This window comes from Pagrus pagrus (assembly GCF_965226575.1).
Source record: "Pagrus pagrus genome assembly, chromosome: 2".
NCBI lineage: Eukaryota > Metazoa > Chordata > Actinopteri > Spariformes > Sparidae > Pagrus > Pagrus pagrus.
Genome location: NC_140186.1, coordinates 20,986,629 through 21,011,629, shown reverse-complemented (window position 1 = coordinate 21,011,629; position 25,001 = coordinate 20,986,629). Strand labels below are relative to the sequence as shown.

Sequence of the window (25,001 nt, the reverse complement as noted above, 5' to 3'; positions counted from 1 at the left end):
TGATAAACAAAGTGTGTTAGTATCATAAATATACGTTTGCCACAGAGCTTATGTTCGGCAATAATCTAAAATCCAATTGAAATTGTTGTTGAAGGAACTAGGGTGATGCTCACTCCCAGGTTAGCCTACAAAAATATGTCATCCATAGACCACTCTATAGGAGGGATAGCAATTATACAAAGACGGGGCTAAACGCTTCAGTGCCACCTGCTGGACATGAATTACAATAAAACAACTGAGCAACCAGCTAGTTATGATGATGTAACATGGCTGGAAAGTATGTTTTAAAAGGTTTAGACAAACTAAAGTCCTTTAATGCTACTTTTAAAAGTTCTGCAAGAGAGCTGGTTTAGCTACCATTAACGTAAGCTTCAAAGACTAACTGGACAAGCTATAGTTTGCAGCTCTGAATCCCGGATGTCTTAAATTCAGAGCTTTTACAATGATGATATGTGTTTAAAAGTTTAACTTTTCTTTTTCCTGATGACTCTCTTCTTCACTTGTCTAAAATACATGAAGTAATGAGCAAAACTGTTTTTAGTCTTTCAACCAAAAAAATCTCAATGGAAGGTGCAGCTTATTGTTTCTAAAGCTTTTACCCCCCATCTTGTCACTTTTCTCTACAGAGGAGGATTTAGTTGTTATCATGTGGCCAAAATATGAGATTCTGGTCATGTGATAACAGCTGGTTGTGCGGGGGTGGGACATGATTACTCCTGTCTATTCCAAAATGGCATCTGTCTCGGATGTGATGTCTTCCCTGATCCATCTCCAGCAGTCCGCTATCTCCTTGTTGTTGACTTCTGATCCCCTCCCTGTTGACTGGTTTTAACTGTTGAGAGTTGAGAATAAAAGATTATTGGATCAATTCTCCATCTCTGTTCTTATCCGTTACTCTTTTCATTCATCAGCGCGAACGCTGATTCTTAATCCTGTTTAATTTTGGCAGGTAACGACTTCAGCACTGTTCAACATAGAAAATGAAATCATTTTCAAAGTGCTCAGTTCATTACTCAGCTCAAATGTTCAGGACATTACTGTTTGTGTTTGAATCTTTCAGTTAAAGCTGGTGACATCACAGTGGGGTTAATCTGTTAGATTCTTCTTTAAAATTTCTCTCCATCCTCCCCAAACTCACACAATTGCCACTTGTCATTGATCATTTTTCTTCAAAAAATGTGCGCTTTTTCAAACAATGAAACTATATCCAAGCAAACAGACTTGGCAATATGGCCCTCAAAGTGAAGTAATGTCCAGGAGCAAGCTAGGGCCCATCAACATAGCGGGACTAGGGCCCCTTCAAACCCACAACTGATTGATATGAACTGATTAGACTGCTTGTCTGATCTCTGTGGTGTCACAGTAGCTTTATTACGGATAACAAGTCAACTCCATCTAGCACACTGTAGCTTATTGCTGTGCTTAAAGGGCTTTGACATCAGCTGCTAAAACCTTATTTCCTTATCATTTTCAGCTTTTCAGCAGCCAGCGATCTTTTCAGAAATTCCATTCCCAACTTACCTTGAGGCTTTATCCAAAGATTATTTCTGTCTTTTGTCAGGGTTTCCAATCTTTTTTGCTGCTGGTTTTTTTCCTGTGGCCACTTGGTTGTAACTGGTCTGCAACTGGTCTCTTTCTTGAGTCAGGTTGTTGTTACTGATTTGTAACTGATCTCTCTCTTCAGTCAGGAGGTTGCAACTGGTCTGTAACTGGTCTCTTTCTTGTTTCAGGTTGTTGTAATTGGTCTGTAACTGGTCTCTTTCTTCAGTCAGGTTGTTGTAACTGGTCTGTAACTGGTCTCTTTCTTCAGTCAGGTTTTTGCAACTGGTCTGTAACTGGTCTCTTTCTTCAGTCAGGTTGTTGTAACCGGTCTGTAAATGGGCCATCTTCTTTTCTCTCTCAGAGTTGCTCTGAGAGTTGCTGAAAACTGTGTTTGACACAAAAACAAACAAATAAACAAACACTGGCAACCATTAATATATTTCTTAGTGCATTATCAGCATACTAACAAAGTACTCACCTATGAACACCAGAGTTATGAGTCCAATCAGAAGAAGACACAGCAGACATAGTGCAGCAGCTCTGCAGGAAGTCCTCTTTTCATGTTTAACACCTGAAATTGAGTGCAATGTTTGTCACTTCTTTCTTTGAATTTCAATTTCAAATGAAATAAAATCTAGCCAGCATTATCATTATCATATGTTTTAAAACTCTGAAAATACAACTTATTACAGACAGTCAAATGACCTGTGTACTAGAAGTGCAAGCCGCTGCGATGCTTGGGGTGCTTGGATAGTGTTATCACAACTATGAACGTTTATTGCTAATTTTAATTATATTCGAAGGAGCAGCTGTCACCCATTGAAGCCATTAAAAAGTATGGAACATGAAATCATTTTTGTATGAGTCAATATCAATTTATATTCGTTTGCACAACTTTGTATGTAATTTCCTCAACCAGCAAAACTGTTAAAAGTCTTTGTCAGTTAGTGTTTGATTCTTTCTACTAATTAAGTTGTTTTTTTCCTGAAGACAAGCTGTAAAACTATAGTCTATTCTCTGTGTGTGTGTCTGTGCGTAGAACATGTAGTGTACATGTAATCTTGTGTGCATGTGTTTATTACCTGAGAGCGCAGGTCCAGTTCTGTTTGGCTCCAGAGTGTGAATCAACACATTTTCATAAATATCTTCTGAACTTGACATCTCCCTTTTCCTTCCATCAAAGGGACTCTCTATGTTACCATAGATATTCAGTAGTTGAGCCATGATGATCCAGCTGTACTAACAATATGGTTTGATCCTCTGGTGCCTGAAACCATCGAAGTCTGATCAAAGTGTCCTTTGATGATGTATTTTTCTGAACTGTGTTCAGAGTAACATCTTCTAAAAGAGGGCATTGTCTATTTACACACCTGACTCAATACTTCACAGGAAACTGAGGGCTGGAGGTGTAAAATGTGTTAGGGGACCACATTCACCATTCGCTTTCCGTTTTGTTCAGTGCTATGTTGCAAATTATCTTGAATGTCACACTTCAAACTTCTATTTCTCTGTCTGCAGACTTAAAGATAGATGTCAGTACATTTTTATATGGATAAAAATATTCAACTCTGTTTTCCAAAACCAAACTTTACTAGGTGTACCTTCACAAATTTAAATCTTTCCATGACAGCTCATTGATATACATAAATAATTTCTTCAGCACAAGTAGCAGGATGCACCAGAGGTTATTTAAGCAATTAAGGCCGCCAAAAAGGTGCAAACTGTTACGGTTAACACAAAAAGGGACTGTTATGACCAGGGCATAGGAGAAACCCTGGTGCAACATGAAAATGAGACTCCCCTCTTCCCATCCCCCAAGCACCACCAGCAGCAAAGTATTTTTCAAGGTTTTATTTAAAAACACATCTAGAACACAAACAGACATGCTCGCAGTCTGGCCCTCAGGAACTGGGAAGAGCTGGCCTTTAAACTTCTGGCTTCAAGGCAGGAACCAATCAGCTCCCTGGACAACCTACACTCACCCAAACACACCTGCAACCAATCACACACATACTCAGGTAACAGAGAGGGGTATTTTAGCACAGAGGCAATTAAAACACATACAATAGAAATGTTTATACTACCTCTGGGGTCGTAACACCTCTCCCCTTAAAACTGAAAGTTTCTCCCCTAACGAAATGTTCAATTTCAGAGATGCAATAGGGTGTTTAGCTATCACAAGTCCGACCCCCTCTGTCATGCTGAACCACACAGTCTACATAAAAGCGATACTTCATCTTCTGCACAGGATGAAAATCAGTGGGTGCCACTCCCACTAACAAAATGGCTACCACCAGGAGGAGAGAACACAAAACCAAATGCATAATTACTGTGTTAAAACACACAACAAAAAAGCTACAGGTGACCAACACAACAGTGGAGTGCAACCAAACAAAACAAAAGGGTAACAACAAGTAGTTAAACTACAGAATTTCTGCCATCCACTAACAGCAGCACACAGATCCAACACAAGTGAACTGCCACTACCACGACACAAAATGGACACCTTGTAGTATCCAACCGCACGTTACTATAATGGAGACAGAAACCCAGAAACAAAATGACCGGACAAACTGGGAAGCCACACCCGTCAAAACACAAGACACACAGACAGGAAGGTTGAAGTCTAAAAGCCAGATTTAATAACAGCTCTGCAGTACAAAAACACAAAATCGAAAAAGCAAGTGCATCAGGCCGTCAATGAAAAGCTGGCAACAAAAACAAAAGGAGAGGGCAGGGGCAAATCTGAGAATAAAAGAAGTACAAAAACCACCTAAAGTAAATGCAAAAGAAGCACGGGGACCAAAGGCAGGAACATAACAACTGCAGGAGACACAGGACTGAGTTTGGGAAACAGAATAGACAAACTGACAAAATAAGAGAGGAAGACGAGGACCTTACTGTAAATACACAGGTAGTGATTAACTAACGAGACACATGTTTACAGGAGAAAAGAGGAAATGAGAAGCAAAACATGACACATGAGGAGTGAGTTACAAATTAAAATAGGAAATCACAAAACTAAAAACCCCCACCATGACATAAACATCCTCACACTGATGGGTTTGAGTTAACATTTTATTATCATTTCACCTTTCTTCAGTTGACATCGTGTCAGCAATCATCTCACTCATGTTCAAAGAAAGCTTATCAATTATATGTTGACAGTAAATTAATTAGTCATCAGCTTCTTCTTCAGTACATCTGTTAATTGCCTGAGCAGGTGACGTTCAGAGCATTCTTGTTATGATGAAAGACAATAATGACAACAAGTTACCAGCTCAGGGATGAATATACATGTATTGGTCAAGAAATATCACTCCCAGCTCTACCCTATCGTGTCAGCTTTGGCCTCCGTCATTAAGTTAGCAATACCCGCGATACTCTGCCTCTGATTGACCTGAAAGACTAACCTTGACCCGAACCAGTCTCGGCCCTTATGCCCTAATCTAAACAACCCAACCAATAAAGGCAACCGATCAGAGGCAGAGTGGGAGTCTGAGCTAGAAAAGCAGTGGGATCCATAATAACACACCTCTGGTTAGTTAAAACAAAAGCTTGTTGAGAAAGATTTCAGATTTTAAGAGTTTGATAGTCAGGTGACCTTCATTGTCATGACAACAATATTAAACATGCAGTTAATGTTTGGGTTTGGGTTGGGTTTCAGGTTTGGGTTAAAATACGTACATTTGTAAGTTAAGTCACGTAAGTGATGTAACAGAAATTAAAAATGAAGTCAACGTTGACTATTAGTTTTCATCCCACTGCTGTCTCAACGGACTTCAACAGCACATCCAAACATTTGGCTATATGGGTGCTTTCAGGAATAACGCTAGTGGGTTATCTACAGCAGCATACTTTGAAGTGCAGGGCGACCAAGCTGACATAATTGTCATGTTGAGAGTGACAACAGGCTGATATAGCTCAATGGCTATTTTGCCCATAAAGACATGGGTACAGCTTCATCATTCACATGTACACAGTCACAGGATTGTGAAATATTTTTGGGAAAGTGGAATTTCTGCACCCAGACTCACCATAAAGTGCAATACAGCTTTTCAGGGTTTTATATATGCTGAGTTATAAAGCTATCATCTTTTCACAGATCCAGAAATTGTGTTCTTCACACGATAAATCATTCCAGTTGCTTTCAAAATCATGGGACTTGAATACTACACAGTCTTCTCTTTTGCCTCTATAAGCGTTGGGCTCTCCAGGGCTCCAGTAGCTGAAACAAAGAAACAAATAATCTTGAAACAAAGAGCACAAGCCAAGAAGCATTTGAAGGACAGCAACATGTGTCCAGGTTTAAGTTAAATTAAAATGTTCCCTATGATTCAGTATGGAGCCAGTTATCACTCCAACAAAAGGCATTCAGTTTCAGCATTGATGTATTTCGATTAAAAAGCTAACGTGTGAACCTTTCGGTCAGCGGCGTGCCATCCACCCATTTCCACATCCCTTCGGTTCCTCTGTCTGTCAGTCCGATCCATGGGAGCTTGTGGAAATTTCTCGTGAACTCCTTGTTTACAGAGAAAAACAGTAATCAATATAAATAGAACTAGTTTAAATCAATCTTACCCCTAGATGACCTCACATTCAGTGCATTTTTCACTCTTTCTCTTGCTATTGCCTCTTCAAACACACCTGTTCTACTTTGCTTTTGATGATAATCAGGTCGGCTCCTCTTTGCAGACAGTCATCTCTGCTGTCTTTCCAGGATTTCTTGATAGAAGAAATGTAATAGAAACTGGTATGGAAATACACCCATCCTTGTTGGAAATAGTGATCTGTTATGCAAAGACATAAGATAACAAGATGTGAACATTTTGACAACAAAAAGAGCTTAGAGTTTGACTCTGCAATGCTAAATTATTTACCTACTTTAACAGTTAGTTCATTTAACAAGTGATAATGAATAAATTAGATGGGTAAGTAAAAAGAGCATGGCTTTGAGGACAGACATTTGTTTTCTCTTCCTGTGCGTAGGAGTATGCTCATGGGGGCCCGTTAGTGTAAGCTGGGCTAGGTACTGACATTTTTTGTTTGCGGCCTATCCTGTTTTCCCAAAGAGTCCACCGAATGCCCCTTTAGATGCAAGCTTTATCCTCCTACTTACCAAAGTTAATCAGTTTTCTCTTCAGCTCGTCCTCTGTCAGGTTTTTGCAGCTGGCCTCTTTAGCTGGTGTCTTACTGCCAGAACTGTCTGAAAGAGCAGAAACACTTCATTGAGAATTCATGTGTCAAACATTACATTAAACCAGCAGTTCTGCCAAAATGCACTCAGATCAAATTGGTTGACTATTATAATGCTCAAGGTTACTTTGACACGTAGACAGGAGAACATTCAGGAACAAAATGTAGAGCTGACAGTTGTGACTCATTGGTTTCGTTTTTATTTCAATAGCAAAAATATGAAGCAAGATCTGGAAAGTCCCATCCTCTTCTGAGGAATCTAACAGTAATACATGAGCTTAGTACTGCTATTATGCTTTGTTTTGGTTCTGATTCTAAACTTCCCCAAACTTGTTTCCTTGTTGTCAGCCACCCACAAATATTAATGCATTTATGAACAGGTATGGGAAACTGCATTTTTACGGAATATTATTAAATTGGACCAAAACTGTGAGAGAGCCTGGGCGCACAGGAATTATCAGGAGTTGTTATTGTCATAAGTCATTGTCAATCAAGTGATCTGCACACATAGAAACCCCTCAGAGAAACTGATGGTCATATCTTGTAATTTCAAGTAACCAGATCTATTTTTCTAGTCTTATATTAATAGGAAAAAATAAATAAAAGTCTGTGGAAATAAAAAAAAAAGAAAAAAAAGAAAGAAATTAAAATGACTCACAGAGAGCGTGACGCAATGAAATGTTGAGAACAGCTTGTAGGATACACAAAAGTCCAAAGCTCACGGCAACACATTTGTAGAGTTTTCTCCCTGAGTGCACAAATCAGACAAACAGTAATCACAAATTAAGTGTCTGATGACCTGCTCCATGAAGCAGGTGTACAGAGTTATCTGAGAAATGTTCTGTGTCGCCATTTGGGGAGGAATGAATGTGGGACAGAGATTGAGATTAACACATTTTACAACCACAGAATTTTAGAAGAAGTCAAGAAGAAATCGGAAAATCCCAGGTTTACTAAATCAGTCAATGTGTAGTCAGGCAGTTTCATAAACCATTATGTGTACTTTTCAAGTGTAATACAAGAACATAACTTGTCAGTGGTCCTCAATGCAAAATGACTGAATAATCTCACATCACATGAAAGCAGATCAATATTTTCTCATGTACACTAAAAACTTCTTCCTTAGCCTTTCTTCCTATAATGTTTCTTGATATGTTTTATCTTTTAAATCCATATTTTGTGAAAGGTTAAAACTCAAAGTATTTGTTAACCTGTATGTTTTCTGACTCACCGGGAACTGCAGCAGTCACTCCACCATCCTGTCCAGAACAGCTCTTCAGGGCATCACACCTGGCTGATGCATCGGGTATGTTTACATAGTCCATAGTGATCTCTGACTGCACCTTATGGACAAACCTCACCGTGTTTTAACAACTGAGTGACAATGGTGATGTTTTCTAAGTGGTGGGAGTTTTTTCTAAGAATGACACTGATGTGGGATCCACTTCTGTGTGACCTTACAAGGACACTCCCAGACAGAGTGTAAAAGCTGTACTTCTTCAACAAAATCACAACCATATGTGGTATGTTGAGACATGTGAAACAATGTCATCACTGGTTGAGCTAATCTGTTCCAAGATAGAAAGAACACTAGACTAGACTTGCAATTTGGAAGAAAGAAGAAGAGGAAGTTCTCAAAACAAATTTTTAGAGTTAGATGTCAGACTACCACAGAAATGAAATCATATTTATCTAAAGCATGTGAGACCATGAGAACATCTACGCAACACAACCAACTGCTATCTATCTATCTATCTATCTATCTATTGTAATGATACATATTGTAGCCTTCTCAGGCTGTAAACAGGAAAGCCATGCTTACATCATTTCCGACACATGAACTGACACGTGTAAAGACAAAACCAAAAAACCCAAATATAACCTTCACACCTACCTCACCTTCAGACAACATGCACACTCAGTTTTCTCCAGTGAGCTGAGGGTAATATGATTAAATGGAAATTAAAAATAAATTAAGAGATGTTTAATAATTATATAACTGTTTATTTAGGTTGTTGGCCAGTTTTTCCACCATCCATCAGACTCCTTCCAATTCCTTCTCCTATCCCAGCCTTAGCAACCTGAACACTGGAACTTGTACCTGAACCCTTATGTGTACCCACTTGACTGTCTGCACCTTTTCTTGCCCCATTCCTGTTTACCCATGCACTCTCAGTTACTTCTGTTTGGACTTGCTACCCATTTTGCTGCTCACTTTTTGCAATAAATCACTCAACTGTTTCTGTCTGTCTCACGCTCACCGGCCTGATACAATGACCTGTAAAATGCCAATCCATGGTGCATTTATATACTGTAATTAATGCGATCAGTTATTTTTAATAACTCATAATAAGTTCATTCAAGTCCGCACAGATGTTCAAGATTCTCAAAATGGCACAAAATTGTGGTTTATATTGTTCAGTTTTTTCAGTTGAACTTTTATTGTAAAGAAGTCTGACATTGTTTGCATGTATATAACATGAATTCAGGGTAGTACAGCCGCTGTAACTTGCGACAGATGTGTAATGGTGTAATGCGATGGGCTACTTTTAGTGTGTCATGTTCTACTTCCACATAAACGGTTCTTCCTCTATTTGGCACCTCTTCTCAATGTCTTAACCACGATGTAAAGAGTGTATAAGCTCAGTCTTGCACCAAAAGAGGGAACAGAAAGTTCACAAATCAGACTATTCTGCAGTACTTATTACCAAATATTAAAACAACCAGGGTGATGCAGCCACTGGAGATACAAGATTATATCAATGAGCGACCAGGGCGTTGGCGGAAAGGCACTGCGGATGCAAATCAAACAGGTAATAACACAATGTTATTCTGTATGTACTGTTAAACAACACAGGTTGTTTTTAGTGTTTTCAGTGCACAGTAACGTGGTGCTACAACCCTGTCTCAGAGAAATTTTATGAAAAGCATTACACTACCCGTATTACGCCAAACATGCTGCGCTCCAGTTGTGTCGGCAGCGTAGGAAAATGTACATTGATGACCTGTTACTGTTTGTTATACAGAGAGAAGATGAAATGTGTTAGGACAATCCAACACTCTATACAAGAGTTGTTGTCTTTCAAAGACAATTCATACTTTTGTATGAGTCAGCATCAATTTGATGATTGCTGAGGGGCATCGGTGAAGACAAAACCAATTTCAGTATGTCTCAAATAAAATTAGGTTTTCTGATTTGTCATCTTTAGCCTGATATATGTTAATCTAAGCATTTACAGCAGACCATTTAAAAAGTGTTTCCTGAATGCCATAAATTAGCCTACATTAAAGAGGTGGGCTACAATTACAAACCGATATTCTGAGCACTGTCGGCGTGTTCGTTTGTTTGAGTGAAGACACACAACGATGTTCTGTTTAACTATTTATTTAGAATTGTATCATTAAGCAAGCATGATCATGGACCTTTCTCTGTTAGACAAATCACAGTCAGCGGATTGCTGTTACTCTGTAACCCATCGCCCAGCATCGCTCTGCACTACTTTGAGTTCCTCTAAGTCACACTATGCAATCATTCCACAGACAGATACCGCTCACTACAAGGTCATCGTGAGCAGGCAACTTTGTTACAGTGACAAAGGCAGCTGTGTTCTCGCTCTTATCCTGGCTTGTTTCTCCAATGTCTTAACCCTTCATAACATGCGGTCAATGCTTGTATCAATCTCATCAATCAACAGGATAAGTACAGCTCTATATGGGGACATCATTAAGTGAACATGTGAAGTAGCATATGACTGGTTGAGAAAAAAAACTATTGTATCTCAACAGCACTCCTGCAATATTATTTTGTAGAAAAATGTCCCCCAAATCAGGCTAATTGATGGCCTTGTAAATTCAGATGGATTTTCATTGGCGTCAGTGTCTTTCGTCAAATCGCTCTGAACGTGATCCCAACGATATTGTTTACCGCTGTCGTTGTTTTTAAAATTTCCAAGTGGTAACTGACAGAAACGATGGACAAAGCTACAAAAATAAGACCCAAGTTGCGATGAAATGTAACTATACATTAAGGCAAATATTAGCATGCTAATGGGTGATTTTTAGTCTGGTAAACTAACTTTACAAACTGTATATTGTAGAACTCAAAGGAAAAAAGAATGTCTCTTCAATAATGATATATCAATAAGACATTACAGCCTCACATGGTGCTACTCAAACTTTTATTGCTGTTCGTCTTCATTTTACAGAGAGAAGACTCTGTCGGCTGCTTTTCATCAGCTTTGGCATTCTGTGCATCATTCAAGCCACTCTCAATGTTGCCCTACGTCTAACCTGTGAGTATGAGGGGGGTTTTGGTGTTGTGTAACTTCAAATTTTGTAAGACAGCATAGACAAAACCACAATATTGCAAACACACACACACGTTGAGTAGTTTGGCACGTTGCTGTCAAACGTATTCACAATTCACTGTCAAAAAACACCTGAGAAATATTTTCTATTTCAAATTCATTTGAAAAATTATCTTAAATGTAACCTTTTGTTTTGATACAATCAGTGTACTCAAGCAAGGAACCAACCGACTCAGACTGCAACGCAACTCATTCACGTGATTACCAAAATCAGGTGACGGTGGTGCAGGACTGTGAGCGAAGGATTCCTTGTCACTGCAACAAATTACAAGAAAGATTCAACGCCTTGACCAGAGAGAGAGACCAGCTTAGAAATGAGAAGAGTCATCTCACCAACACGATAAGGAAGCTGGTGGAGGAGAGGGACAGACTGTCGAGGGCTGAGAACAAGTCAGGCAAGTCATCTGCCCTTAAGTTCAGTTTCTCCCCATTTCTTTCTCTTTCATTCTGATATAAAGGAATCTATCCACCATTTACACACAATCTGTAATTCATCCACACACAAATGCCGTAAGCATTTTGCAACATCTGAGTGCGGCATGACTGTTGTTTTGGCATATTGTTGTATTTGGCATATTCATCTATTTTTGGTAACAGTGAGGTGCTAACTACTCAGCGCTTCTTGTGGTTACAATGAAGAAACCCTTGCTGGCAAAGTTATGGTCACAGATACAGAATACAATATTTATTTTCATTGTCCTAAAGATCAAGTGACAAAGTTTGGTTATATTTTTACTTACAGATCCCCATCCAAGTGTCAGAGTCTAATCTGTGATGTGTCGTTTGTTTATTTCATCCTCCAGAGCTGAGTTTTTGTGCTCCCTCTCAGCGGTGTCCTCCAGATTGGAGGGAGATCAACTCCAGATGTTACTTCCTCTCCACTGAGCAAAAAACGTGGGAGGGCAGCAGGAAATACTGTCAGAGTAAAGGTGCTGACCTGGTGGTGATCAACAGCGAAGAGGAACAGGTAAAGTTCACTAAATCTGCGTCTGGGCCTACAGTATGTGTGCGCCATTCTTGATGGTGGATAAGATGTTTTGAAGTCATAGTTATATTTTCTATGATCTCAATTAACAGAGGGCCTTGTACCGTATGGATGGGAATCAATATCTCTTGTTCTGGATTGGTCTACATGACACCGCTGGGACTTTTAAATGGGTTGATGGATCTGCACTGACCAAAACGTAAGAGCTTCAGAATAACCCTGAACAAGAACCTGGTATCACAGAAATGAGTGCTACAGTATGTGGGCAGCACTTGGCTCTGGATCAGAAACCGGTCAACTGAAAACCAACTTAAAAGAACAGTCATTAACTGCCTTTCCATCGACGTGGGAGTTGGTAGATAATGACTAAATTTTCATTTTTTGGTGAACTGATCCTTTAAACCCAACGTGTATCACAAAAGTTTTTTGTAATTTTTTTTTTTTAATGAGACCTTAGAAATAGTGAAAAGTGTTGTCTAAGTTTGGCATGGACTAATAAGATTGCATTGCGTTTAATATTGGCTGGTCCATACTGCTCTATGATGGACAACAATGAAAAGCAGTGCACCTCTTTACATTGTTTTCTGTGTTGTGATTTGATTGTAATGTGTTTATGTCTCTGGCCTCCATCTCTATCTCATTTAGATTTTGGCAATCTGGTCAGCCTGGTGATGGTCCCAACAACAAAGAGGAGTGTGTGGAGATGTATCACTTCAACCCAGTCTTGGCCAACTGGAATGATGCCCCCTGTGGGCACAATCTGCATTGGCTGTGTGAGAAGGCTCCATGTTTCATTCTATAGTACATTGAAATATTTTGAAAATAACATCAAACTGAAATATGGAAAACAATAGGATAAGCACATCCTAATGAAAATAAAAAACAACAACAATGTATTGGACTCATGTTACTTGAAGGTATTTAGTGGTAAACTTTGTTCTACTTTGTATCTTTCTAATGTGTATTTTTGGGGAGAAATGTTTGTATTAATAGCTTTTAGTGGGAACATCCAATTGTTATTGATAACCAGCATAATATTTAAATGAATAAAAATAGAATGACCAGTTAAGAATCAATAATACAGACTATTGTAATGAAGTTGAGTCCTCCTGCATGTGTGTTTGTTTATGACGGTAAGATGTTAACAACTACCTGATCAAGATGCCCTCCTGGAGATGCCAAAGCATCAACTAAAACACAACTGTTGTCATCGTGTGTAAGCAAGACAAGACATACTAAATAAAATGATTTGTAAATCATTAGTGTTATTACAGAAACCCCAACACATAGCTAAATGATAAAAACAATAAACAGGAGTACACATGTACACATATAAACATATTCATTCAGAGGTATCAGGGGGAAAAGTTCCATTATAATTCAAAAGCTTTTTACATTTTTGATGTTTAATAAAGTGAGTGAGAGAATCACTTCTAGGAGAATATATGTCAGATGTTAGGCAGTGATTTAGAGAGTGTCTGTTTGTGAATAAATGATCTTGCTACATTGCTAATAGAATGATGAAAGGCTCTGGATTATTACTATTTTTACATTGATAGGCAAATTATAGAGTAATGCATACTATTGAAAGTGGCTATAAAGGGCTCAAAATGTCTGTAAGCCCTCATGCCCTTAACATGTCACTGTGAGACAGCCCTAAAACTGGTATACTGGCTATGTGCCTCAAAGTCGGAGTCTGGACACTGCATTATATGTCCCATAATGACAGAGGGATAACCAGGGGGTTAAAATAAGATGAATGATTGCAGTGAGTCACCGAAGGATGGCAGCAATGCACTGACCCTGTGCGACACCTTGGGTGAAAAACAGATAAGCAGAATGACTGAGTAGAGTAATTAAACAGACTGCGAACGAGTGGAGGAGGAAACTGACACACGGGACTAGGGATATTGAAAATCACCTGTCCACTTAATATTGTTAGTTTCCATCAATAAATCAATTTATTAAGCTTCGACCTCAATGGGCTAGCCTACAAAATAAGTAGCGTCAGTCTAAATGCGAGAGCAGTCGATAAACCATGAAACCCAATTATATTCGTTTCAATATACCGTGTAAAATAAGTAATTTGTTTCAGTATTGTGATTTCCGAAGACATGCAGAGTAGGTCAAATGTAAACCAAATGTGAGCAACGAAGGAAGCAGCTCTGTAGAAGAAGTGAGGGGGCTCTGAAAAGAGCCGTTGTGGTTTGTGGAGCAGCAGACAAGTTAAGCGCGCTCTCCGCGGATGCGGCGGGCCAGCTGGATGTCCTTGGGCATGATGGTGACCCTCTTGGCGTGGATGGCGCACAGGTTGGTGTCCTCGAACAGACCGACCAGGTAAGCCTCGCTGGACTCCTGCAGAGCCATGACAGCGGAGCTCTGGAAGCGCAGGTCGGTCTTGAAGTCCTGAGCGATTTCTCTGACCAGGCGCTGGAAGGGCAGCTTGCGGATGAGCAGCTCGGTGGATTTCTGGTAGCGACGGATCTCTCTCAGAGCCACGGTACCGGGCCTGTAACGGTGAGGCTTCTTCACACCGCCGGTGGCCGGGGCGCTCTTACGGGCAGCCTTAGTGGCCAGCTGCTTCCTGGGAGCTTTGCCTCCGGTGGACTTACGAGCGGTCTGCTTGGTTCTTGCCATTGCTTCTTCTTCCTCTGAACAAACAGGAGAAAAGTGTAGTGAAGAGAGGAGACCGGCTGCTCTTAAACTGTGGGACCGGCTGTGAAAGGGTGATGCTGCTTCAGACCTCCGGCTCCTGATTGGTTAGCGGCTCCTCTCGGAGCTCAGCGCCGCCTGGAGGAGTCGCCCCCGCCTGAATCTCCGCTGCTTATTGGCGAGAAATCTGTTCAAAAAGACCGCCTTAATTCAGCCAGGGGCCCCTCTGCTGAAAGCCTCTTCTCTGGTTGGTCTGTTGGAGACCCGCACACGCTCCGCGGAGATAAAAAGGAGGATTGTGAGTGTCAGCAGCACATTTTCTTCTAGTCGAGACTCTAGAAAGACCTGAAACATGAGCGGAAGAGGCAAAACCGGCGGCAAAGCCAGAGCAAAGGCAAAGACCCGCTCCTCCCGTGCCGGGCTCCAGTTCCCAGTCGGCCGTGTCCACAGGCTGCTGCGTAAAGGTAACTATGCGCAGCGTGTGGGTGCCGGTGTCGTGCCAAAAAGTGATCGTCTGCCAGAATCTGATTTCCGGCCGCGGGAGCGCGCACAGCAGCCCGTTGAGCGGTAGCGTTTAAACGTCTGGTTTTCTCTGGATGAAACGGTCATGATATGCAGATACACACAACTGTACGTCCGCAATTATAGTAAAGGTATGTGTCTTAGAAAGTTTAACGTTTGTTGTTACGTAATTATCACAACTGTGGCCAAAAGAAGTGGAGTTTGTAGCGAAATCAGGCCTGACAATTACGTGATAGACATGTCCCTATGTGCTTGGTATGTATGATGCCTTTTCTTTAGCCCTGTCTTATGAATTAGACTGTAATGAATGTGATTTATAGGTGTGGATTTTCAATAAAGAAATGATCACTTTTGCAATTATCCTCGTGACTCTGCATTATCTTTTATCTGATCTGGGCTCTACATTTGCTTCCCATGTTGGGATGTGTCTTGTACATGTTTATGCCTACTATTTGGAGACAATACTATGAAAGACATGATTCGGGAGGGTTAAAAGCCTATAAAATAACAGTTTTCACCTGCCAAAAAGTGATTGAAGGACATATACAGTTATTGAAAAGTTATTTCTGCCTAAATATGACTTGATCTCATTCTTGAGCTTCATAATATGAAGATCTGAGCTCACAGGACAGCTTGAAAATCTTTTAAAGGACCATTACAACAGAAAATGTGCCTTTTCAGCTGCCAAAAAGTGATTGAAGGACATATACAGTTATTGAAAAGTTATTTCTGCCTAAATATGACTTGATCTCTTTCTTGAGCTTCATAATATAAAGATCTGAGCTCACAGGACAGCTTGAAATTCTTTTAAAGGACCATTACAACAGAAAATGTGCCTTTTCACCTGCCAAAAAGTGATTGAAGGACATATACAGTTACTGAGAGGTTATTTCTGCCTAAATATGACTTGATCTCATTCTTAAGCTTCATAATATGAAGGTCTGAGCTCACAGGACAGCTTGAAAATCTTGTAAAGGACAATTACAACAGAAAATGTGCCTTTTCACCTGCCAAAAAGTGATTGAAGGACATATACAGTTACTCAAATGTTATTTCTGCCTAAATATGACTTGATCTCATTCTTAAGCTTCATAATATAAAGATCTGAGCTCAAGAGACAGCTTGAAAATCTTTTAAAGGACCATTACAACAGAAAATGTGCCTTTTCACCTGCCAAAAAGTGATTGAAGGCCAAATACAGTTACTGAGAGGTTATTTCTGCCTAAATATGACTTGATCTCATTCTTAAGCTTCATAATGTAAAGATCTGAGCTCACAGTATGCTCCTGATGTTGGACTGAAAGGGATGCTCTGCCTCAAAGTCACTTCATATCACTCATCAGTTATATTCTGAAGAATATATCTTAACCACTACTTTTCACTACTTTAAACTGTGGAAAGGGCCAGTGTGAGGTGGTAATCTGTCACATATGATGCTTCAGGATAAAGATCAGTCATTTTGAGGCAGAAAACATCTTCAAGTTACAAGGAAGGAGCTGCAATCACTTTTTGGCAGGTGAAAAGGCCCATTTTCTGTTGTAATTGTCCTTTACAAGATTTTCAAGCTGTCTTGTGAGCTCAGATCTTCATATTATGAAGCTTAAGAATGAGATCAAGTCATATTTAGGCAGAAATAACATTTGAGTAACTGTATTTGGCCTTCAATCACTTTTTGGCAGGTGAAAAGGCCCATTTTCTGTTGTAATGGTCCTTTACAAGATTTTCAAGCTGTCCTGTGAGCTCAGATCTTCATATTATGAAGCTTAAGAATGAGATCAAGTCATATTTAGGCAGAAATAACCTCTCAGTAACTGCATATGTCCTTCAATCACTTTTTGGCAGCTGAAAAGGCACATTTTCTGTTGTAATGGTCCTTTAAAAGATTTTCAAGCTGTCTCTTGAGCTCAGATCTTCATATTATGAAGCTCAAGAAAGAGATCAAGTCATATTTAGGCAGAAATAACTTTTCAATAACTGTATATGTCCTTCAATCACTTTTTGGCAGCTGAAAAGGCACATTTTCTGTTGTAATGGTCCTTTAAAAGATTTTCAAGCTGTCCTGTGAGCTCAGATCTTGATATTATGAAGCTTAAGAATGAGATCAAGTCATATTCAGGCAGAAATAACATTTGAGTAACTGTATTTGGCCTTCAATCACTTTTTGGCAGGTGAAAAGGCACATTTTCTGTTGTAATGGTCCTTTAAAAGAATTTCAAACTGTCTCTTGAGCTCAGATCTTCATATTATGAAGCTCAAGAATAAGATCAAGTCATATTTAGGCAGAAATAACCTCTCAGTAACTGTATATGTCCTTCAATCACTTTTTGGCAGGTGAAAAGGCACATTTTCTGTTGTAATTGTCCTTTACAAGATTTCAAGCTGTCCTGTGAGCTCAGATCTTTATATTATGAAGCTCAATAATGAGATCAAGTCATATTTAGGCAGAAATAACATTTGAGTAACTGTATTTGGCCTTCAATCACTTTTTGGCAGGTGAAAAGGCACATTTTCTGTTGTAATGGTCCTTTAAAAGAATTTCAAACTGTCTCTTGAGCTCAGATCTTCATATTATGAAGCTCAAGAATAAGATCAAGTCATATTTAGGCAGAAATAACCTCTCAGTAACTGTATATGTCCTTCAATCACTTTTTGGCAGGTGAAAAGGCACATTTTCTGTTGTAATTGTCCTTTACAAGATTTCAAGCTGTCTCTTGAGCTCAGATCTTTATATTATGAAGCTCAATAATGAGATCAAGTCATATTTAGGCAGAAATAACATTTGAGTAACTGTATTTGGCCTTCAATCACTTTTTGGCAGGTGAAAAGGCACATTTTCTGTTGTAATGGTCCTTTACAAGATTTTCAAGCTGTCCTGTGAGCTCAGATCTTTATATTATGAAGCTTAAGAATGAGATCAAGTCATATTTAGGCAGAAATAACATTTGAGTAACTGTATTTGGCCTTCAATCACTTTTTGGCAGGTGAAAAGGCACATTTTCTGTTGTAATGGTCCTTTACAAGATTTTCAAGCTGTCCTGTGAGCTCAGATCTTTATATTATGAAGCTCAAGAAAGAGATCAAGTCATATTTAGGCAGAAATAACTTTTCAATAACTGTATATGTCCTTCAATCACTTTTTGGCAGCTGAAAAGGCACATTTTCTGTTGTAATGGTCCTTTAAAAGATTTTCAAGCTGTCCTGTGAGCTCAGATCTTCATATTATGAAGCTCAAGAATGAGATCAAGTCATATTTAGGCAGAAATAACTTTTCAATAACTGTATATGTCCTTCAATCACTTTTTGGCAGGTGAAAACTGTTATTTTATAGGCTTTTAACCCTCCCGAATCATGTCTTTCATAGTATTGTCTCCAAAGAGTAGGCATAAACAAGAATATTAGATGTACAAGACACATCCAAACATGGGAAGCAAATGTAGAGCCCAGATCAGATAAAAGATAATGCAGAGTCACGAGGATAATTGCAAAAGTGATCATTTCTTTATTGAAAATCCACACCTATAAATCACATTCATTACAGTCTAATTCATAAGACAGGGCTAAACAAAGGCATCATACATACCAAGCACATAGGGACATGTCTATCACGTAATTGTCAGGCCTGATTTCGCTACAAACTCCACTTCTTTTGGCCACAGTTGTGATAATTACGTAACAACAAACGTTAAACTTTCTAAGACACATACCTTTGCTATAATTGCGGACGTACAGTTGTGTGTATCTGCATATCATGACCGTTTCATCCAGAGAAAACCAGACGTTTAAACGCTACCGCTCAACGGGCTGCTGTGCGCGCTCCCGCGGCCGGAAATCAGATTCTGGCAGACGATCACTTTTTGGCACGACACCGGCGCCCCCGTCTACCTGGCGGCCGTGCTGGAGTACCTGACCGCTGAGATCCTGGAGTTGGCTGGAAACGCTGCCCGCGACAACAAGAAGACTCGTATCATCCCCCGTCATCTGCAGCTGGCTGTCCGCAACGACGAGGAGCTCAACAAGCTCCTGGGTGGAGTGACCATCGCTCAGGGCGGCGTGCTGCCCAACATCCAGGCTGTCCTGCTGCCCAAGAAGACCGAGAAGGCCGCCAAGAAGTAAATGATCCTGCTTGAGACCAACAACACAAAGGCTCTTTTAAGAGCCACACACTCACTTCTGATAAAGAGCAGTGTTTCTCATGTCTGTCTCAAGAATACAATACTCACACGATACTCACTCTACCAAATCAATGTATTTTGATAAATATACGATGGATATTGCATCAGAGGGTGAATGAACGCGTAATTTACACCAGGTTTTGCTTGTAGCGGCTTATTAGGTCCAATCTATCCTCATTCGGGTAGGGTGAGGTGTACCTATAGGCTATTTCCCTCGCCTTCTGTAAGTTTTTATTTTAAGTCACTTAATACATCACTAATGTCGCATTAATTAAGGTTAATATTGTGGCTATCTGGTCTCAGCATGTAAAGACAAGTGGATTCAATAAAACTAGTCGCCTGTTCATGGCAGGATAATTGAGCTCAGGGCTGTAGCCAGGATGTTAGAAGTACTGAGGTCCTGACCTCACACATGCATCAAGAACATTTTGAAGACTATATTATCAATCCGCGAATTTCTCTGCATTTTGACAGGACCAGTAATCGCTTAGGAAATATCAGTACCAGCAAATGAATGGCATATTCTCAACTTCCGACAGAAGATGAGACAAATATGGCCAGTTTTGACTTGGTGATCAAACTTATTTACATGCTGAAGATAGATTTCTTTATTAATCCACAATCGAAATTACACTGTTGCAGTAACAATTCACATAAAATCACAAAACTCACAATAACACACTATAAAAACACACAATAGTAAAAGTAGCAAAAATATTTACAAATATATACTGTACATAGTGCGAGATTTAAAAAAAAGTAAAGATAGAATGAATAGGACATTCACATGGGTAACACTATAACAACTATCAGTAATAAATGGTACATGTAGGCTATAGTTTTACTGTTAAGAAAATGTTCATAAAACATTCATCAAGTAATTGTAAAGGTTGAAGGCATCAGTTGCAACACATCCAAATAATGCTTAAAAATGAACCACACAGTAGCCTAATAATATATTATTATTATGAACATCAATTGCAACTTTCCAATAAACTCATTAATAATTCGTTTATAAAGCATTTCATTGCTTGTTAACAGTGACATAGAGCTTAATTAACTATGCCGCTGATCTTATCTGGACTTAAATTCCCTCTTATTATTTATCCCACCGACTGTTCCAAGAAACATATAATGAGGCATTATGAAGTGTAGGCCTTCATCTCTTCAGGGCAGCCCTTCCCTTTCCCGCGCGCGCTGTGTGCCGCTCACCCTCTCATCCTGCCACAGAGTCACTTTAGAGTAGATTGGACGCACTGTGGAGTAGAAGTGCAGTCATATGCAGCATTAAATCATGAAACCCGGAATCTGCGCTTTCCAGATATGAATAGTTAGATGTTTCACTTCCAGAGAGAGGAATCTCAGTTGTATCGTCTACAACGTCACAATTTATTAACAATTGTAAAATTATTGATCGAGTTAAGATTAGCAGAAGACTTTGGGTGTCGTGTGTCAATGCCCAGTCTCATAAAACTAGTTTAAGAGAAGTGAGAGGAGGGGTTATCCGATTGTACAGGGTGCAGTTACAGTGGCAGTGCCATTGAAATGTTATATATTTAATATCGATTGTCAACAATGATGAACAGGACTGAGCTCTTTAAGGATGGAGTGGGTGGCTCTTAAAAGAGCCTTTAATCGGGACGTGTGATGTTGTAGTGACAGCTCACTTCTTCTTGGGTGCTGCCTTCTTGGCTTTGGGCTTGGCAACCTTCTTTGCGGGAGCCTTCTTGGGTGCAGGGGCCTTCTTAACCACTTTCTTGGGGCTCTTGGTGGCCTTCTTGGGGCTCTTGGCTGGTTTCTTGGCCGCCACAGGTTTCTTGGCCTTCTTCGGGGACTTCTTGGCGGCTGCTGGCTTCTTGGCCGCAGCTTTGGGCTTCTTAGCCGCTGCGGGTTTCTTGGCTGCGGGCTTCTTGGCTTTAGCAGGAGCCTTCTTAACCGGCTTCTTGGCTTTGGGCTCAGCCACCTTCTTGCTCATCTTGAAGGAGCCGGATGCTCCGGTCCCCTTGGTCTGGACCAGAGTCCCCTTGAGCACCAGAGCCTTGACGGCGGTCTTGACGCGGGCCTTGTTCTTGTCCACATCGTAGCCTCCGGCGGACAGAGCCTTCTTGAGAGCGGCGAGAGACACGCCGCTTCTCTCCTTGGATGCGGACACAGCCTTCACGATGAGGTCTCTGACGCTGGGGCCAGCCTTCTTCGGCTTGGTAACCTTCTTCTTGGCGGCTTTAGCCGGAGCGGCGGCGGGAGCTGGAGCTACTTCTGCCATTTTGTGTCAAAGTTCTGATCCTACTCACGACAACACGAGGGTCTGACTGGACGAATGGAGATTCCAGAGCAGGAGGCTGTCCTTAAACACACCATGAGAACCGTGGAGACTCAACCCAGGCCGTGTCTCCTCTGGGCAGTCTGAATGCCGGGCCACTTGTGTTTTCTCTTCATCGATAAAAGACTCCAGACTAAATGTGGGAGAAGTGTTGGAGGCTGACAGTGAAGGAGCCGATAGCGGACTTGTTTCTCTTCATATTGAAGTCATGTAGAGCTCTGATGCTCTCTGCATTTTGTTGGAGGAGCCTCCAAACCTCACACTTTCACCGTCGTGACCAGCACTGCTCCCCGACTTTTCCCACTCATTTCTCTCCTAAAATGTTTTAAAATGCATCAGAGCTCCGTCAAAAGCAGTTTTCCAGCTGGTCAACGTGTTTGTTCAGGGACTCAAAGTAAAAACAACCATCTGTGAGTGATCATTTTGTAATAAATTCAAGTTATTCTGGCAGCAGCAAACACACTGATGATGGCAGAGGGTTGTGGTGTTAGACAGAGCAGCTCACTGTGGCTGTCAACATTTCTTTCTGCATTCTTTTACATTCTGTTAAAAAGAACACAGACGTTGAATTGGCAGCAAAGTAGGCTAAGTAAGTGCAAAATAACACAATATATTTTATTGAAATTAAACACATCACACATTTTGGGTGGATTTTAAAAGGCACTGATATGATATAGTAGGCTATAGTTTACAATATGCAATATGCAATCTGAAACATTTTCCCATTTGTTACCAAAAAAAAAGAGTAATTACTGATAGGCTATGTAATAAAAATATACACTCAGTAACTGGAATGCCACCTTTCAGTGTGAACAAGCACTGGAAAGCTCCCTCATCTGTCACCTCCACTCTCCTCATCTCTACCACCCTGTCCTTCTGACTGTTTCTACATTGAACTTAATGTCAACACGCTGCCTCTTAAAAAATGTAGCTTTTCACCCTGACTTTCTGTGTTTGCAGGTATAGCTAATCACTTATAAAATATCTTAGCTTGATGTTGAGCAGACAGCTGTGTGCCAGTATAATACTCTAATAACAACAGAGTTGTCTTCCAGGAGAGAAATGAAAAGGGCTTTATTTCGTCTTTCAAATGTATTAAAGTGTGTCAATTATACTATGCATATAACATATAAGCATATTGAATATGTAAGTACGCCTACTGTATAACCTAGTGTGTAATCAGTATAGGCCTATAGTTCTATCCCCGACCCTCATCTCAATTTTGGACATCATTTTACATGTACTGCAAACATGTAGGCTATAGCGCAGCAGTGAAGACACAGTTTCAGGGAAGGAGTTGAGTGTTTCAGTCTGATTGTATCACTAAGTTTGAGCTTTGCATGAGGGCTTCAACTGTAAATGAAAGCTATATTCAGAAATCACTGAATGTAAGTCTAGATGAGAAGGAAGCTCATATCTTCTAACAATGTTAACCCAGCCATGCGTGTGATTGTGTCAGTGGATTACATAATGTGGAGTTGAACGTATAAGGACATACACCAGAGCAGTTTGATCAGGGGATCGGGACTGATATACATAACGACTTAGTTTTTCAGAGTAGTAGCCGACTCTTTATCATCCACACAGTGATGTAATTTGAGACATTAACATGCATCTATAACAAATCATTGATAATGTTAATTCACATAGACATAGTGAAAGAAATATAAACACAAAGGATGTAAATTATCAATCACTGATCTTAATACGAAAGTTCGAGGAAGTGAGCGCTTCTAGTTTGAGGTGCGTGGCCCTTAAAAAGGCCTTTGATTTGGATTAGGGACAAAAACAGCTTAACCTCCGAAGCCATACAGGGTGCGTCCCTGCCTCTTCAGAGCATACACCACATCCATGGCAGTCACGGTCTTTCTCTTGGCGTGCTCGGTGTAGGTGACGGCATCACGGATCACGTTCTCCAGGAAAACCTTGAGCACACCGCGGGTCTCCTCGTAGATCAGACCGGAGATACGCTTGACTCCACCGCGGCGAGCCAGACGGCGGATAGCGGGCTTGGTGATTCCCTGGATGTTATCACGGAGAACTTTACGGTGACGCTTGGCGCCTCCTTTACCGAGTCCTTTACCTCCCTTGCCTCTTCCGCTCATTGTCGCTGGTCAGAGAAATGATACTGAATAATTGTCGAGTCGAGAGCTCTTGAGCCTGGTGGGATGGCTCAGGGCGTCTGCCCTTTTCTACCCATTGTTGTGGGTGGAGCTTGATGAGCAGCAAGAGGTGGGAGGAGCAGGACTCTGGAGGAAGGAGGACGTAAGTGAACCAAGGCAGGAGAGAGAGAGAGAGAGAGAGAGAGAGAGAGAAGAGGGGGCTCAGGGAATGGAGGGGGGGGGCTTCAGCTGGAGGATGAATGACAGGGGGGTGTTGACAGTTTGTTTGGCTTCTTGGATGGTTCTCTGGAGGGCAGGGTTGTTTAATGCTGTACTTAAATATCTTGGGGCTATTGTTTGGTGTCTCTGTCTGATGGTCTGGATGCCGGTTATTCTGTGAATGTAGTGGTTGCTGATATAGTTTGGGAGACGGTGAGCCAGTTTTAGTGCTTTATTTTGTATGACTTGGAGGCGTTGTATCTGGTTGTCGGTGAGGGTGATCCAGGCGGGGATGGAGTATTCAAACAGGGGTCGGATGTAGGCTAGATAGACTTTGATTATTGTTGAGGGTGATGCGCCATGCTTTCCGCGGAGGGCTTTGAGGTGGTTTAGTCTGTTGTTTCCTTTTTTGTTCCAGTTTTGTGATGAATTTGGTCCAGGTCATGTTGCTTTGAAAAGGTAACTCAGAGGAAAGTTGCTTCGTTGCTGATACTGATTTGCTGGTTGAATAATGAGAGGTTGATGTTGTTGAGCTGTAGGTGTTGATTTTTGGTGAAGATGACACATTGGGTTTTGACTGGGTTGAGTTTGATACGCCACATGCTTGACCAGGTTTCTATTTCTGATATGCATTGTTGGAGTTTATTAGTTGCTAGTTGTAGAGATTTTGAGCTGGACCAGTAGCAGAGATTGTTGGCAAACTGTGAGACTTTGGCTATGGTGGCTTGGGGGTAGTAGATGTCTGAGGTGTAGATGAGAAATAGAAGTGGACTGAGAACTGCGCCTTGCGGTACTCCTGCTTGGGGGGTGAATGGTGTTGAGATGGCTGAGTTAACTTTGACCTTGATGTGGTGGTTGTTGAGGAAGCTGGAGATGATGGATTGGATGGGTTTGGGGAGTTTGAGGTTGGTGTCCAGTTATCTG

At 40.7% G+C, this 25,001-nt stretch overlaps 6 protein-coding genes across 6 annotated transcripts; 2 read left to right on the top strand and 4 right to left on the bottom strand.

The window, feature by feature from the left end:
* Positions 1-4,625: 4,625 nt before the first annotated feature.
* Positions 4,626-8,063, bottom strand: LOC311249269 (CD209 antigen-like protein C; the record flags this gene model as incomplete). Its single annotated transcript, XM_084340177.1, has 6 exons — positions 4,626-5,770; positions 5,964-6,064; positions 6,190-6,332; positions 6,662-6,748; positions 7,397-7,486; positions 7,970-8,063. The coding sequence occupies 6 exons, from the start codon at positions 8,061-8,063 to the stop codon at positions 5,623-5,625; spliced, it is 663 nt and encodes a 220-aa protein (XP_084196303.1). The 3' UTR covers positions 4,626-5,622.
* A 1,406-nt stretch (positions 8,064-9,469) lies between these two features.
* Positions 9,470-13,039, top strand: LOC311249249 (C-type lectin domain family 10 member A-like; the record flags this gene model as incomplete). Its single annotated transcript, XM_084340141.1, has 6 exons — positions 9,470-9,551; positions 10,944-11,030; positions 11,252-11,500; positions 11,909-12,072; positions 12,183-12,289; positions 12,736-13,039. The coding sequence occupies 6 exons, from the start codon at positions 9,470-9,472 to the stop codon at positions 12,890-12,892; spliced, it is 846 nt and encodes a 281-aa protein (XP_084196267.1). The 3' UTR covers positions 12,893-13,039.
* A 1,217-nt stretch (positions 13,040-14,256) lies between these two features.
* On the bottom strand, positions 14,257-14,727 carry LOC311264411 (histone H3.2; the record flags this gene model as incomplete). The annotated part of the gene is made up of 1 exon (XM_084365258.1): positions 14,257-14,727. One exon carries the CDS (start codon positions 14,725-14,727, stop codon positions 14,317-14,319), a length of 411 nt encoding a protein of 136 aa, XP_084221384.1. The 3' UTR covers positions 14,257-14,316.
* A 365-nt stretch (positions 14,728-15,092) lies between these two features.
* On the top strand, positions 15,093-19,393 carry LOC311249220 (histone H2A-like). Its single transcript, XM_084340096.1, has 2 exons — positions 15,093-15,298; positions 19,108-19,393. Exons 1-2 carry the CDS (start codon positions 15,095-15,097, stop codon positions 19,375-19,377), a joined length of 474 nt encoding a protein of 157 aa, XP_084196222.1. The 5' UTR covers positions 15,093-15,094; the 3' UTR covers positions 19,378-19,393.
* Positions 19,394-20,888: 1,495 nt separating this feature from the next.
* On the bottom strand, positions 20,889-21,707 carry LOC311249386 (histone H1-like). Its single transcript, XM_084340392.1, has one exon. It carries the CDS (start codon positions 21,697-21,699, stop codon positions 21,100-21,102), a length of 600 nt encoding a protein of 199 aa, XP_084196518.1. The 5' UTR covers positions 21,700-21,707; the 3' UTR covers positions 20,889-21,099.
* Positions 21,708-23,532: 1,825 nt separating this feature from the next.
* Positions 23,533-23,899, bottom strand: LOC311249511 (histone H4). Its single transcript, XM_084340584.1, has one exon. It carries the CDS (start codon positions 23,859-23,861, stop codon positions 23,550-23,552), a length of 312 nt encoding a protein of 103 aa, XP_084196710.1. The 5' UTR covers positions 23,862-23,899; the 3' UTR covers positions 23,533-23,549.
* Positions 23,900-25,001: the final 1,102 nt, after the last annotated feature.

Coding starts and splice junctions, on each gene's coding strand:
- LOC311249220 (XM_084340096.1), top strand. CDS start 15,095: ATGAGCGGAAGAGGCAAAACCGGCGGCAAAGCCAGAGCAAAGGCAAAG. Junction 15,299..19,107: donor CGCGGGAGCGCGCACAGCAG/CCCGTTGAGCGG, acceptor AGATTCTGGCAG/ACGATCACTTTTTGGCACGA.
- LOC311249511 (XM_084340584.1), bottom strand. CDS start 23,861: ATGAGCGGAAGAGGCAAGGGAGGTAAAGGACTCGGTAAAGGAGGCGCC.
- LOC311249386 (XM_084340392.1), bottom strand. CDS start 21,699: ATGGCAGAAGTAGCTCCAGCTCCCGCCGCCGCTCCGGCTAAAGCCGCC.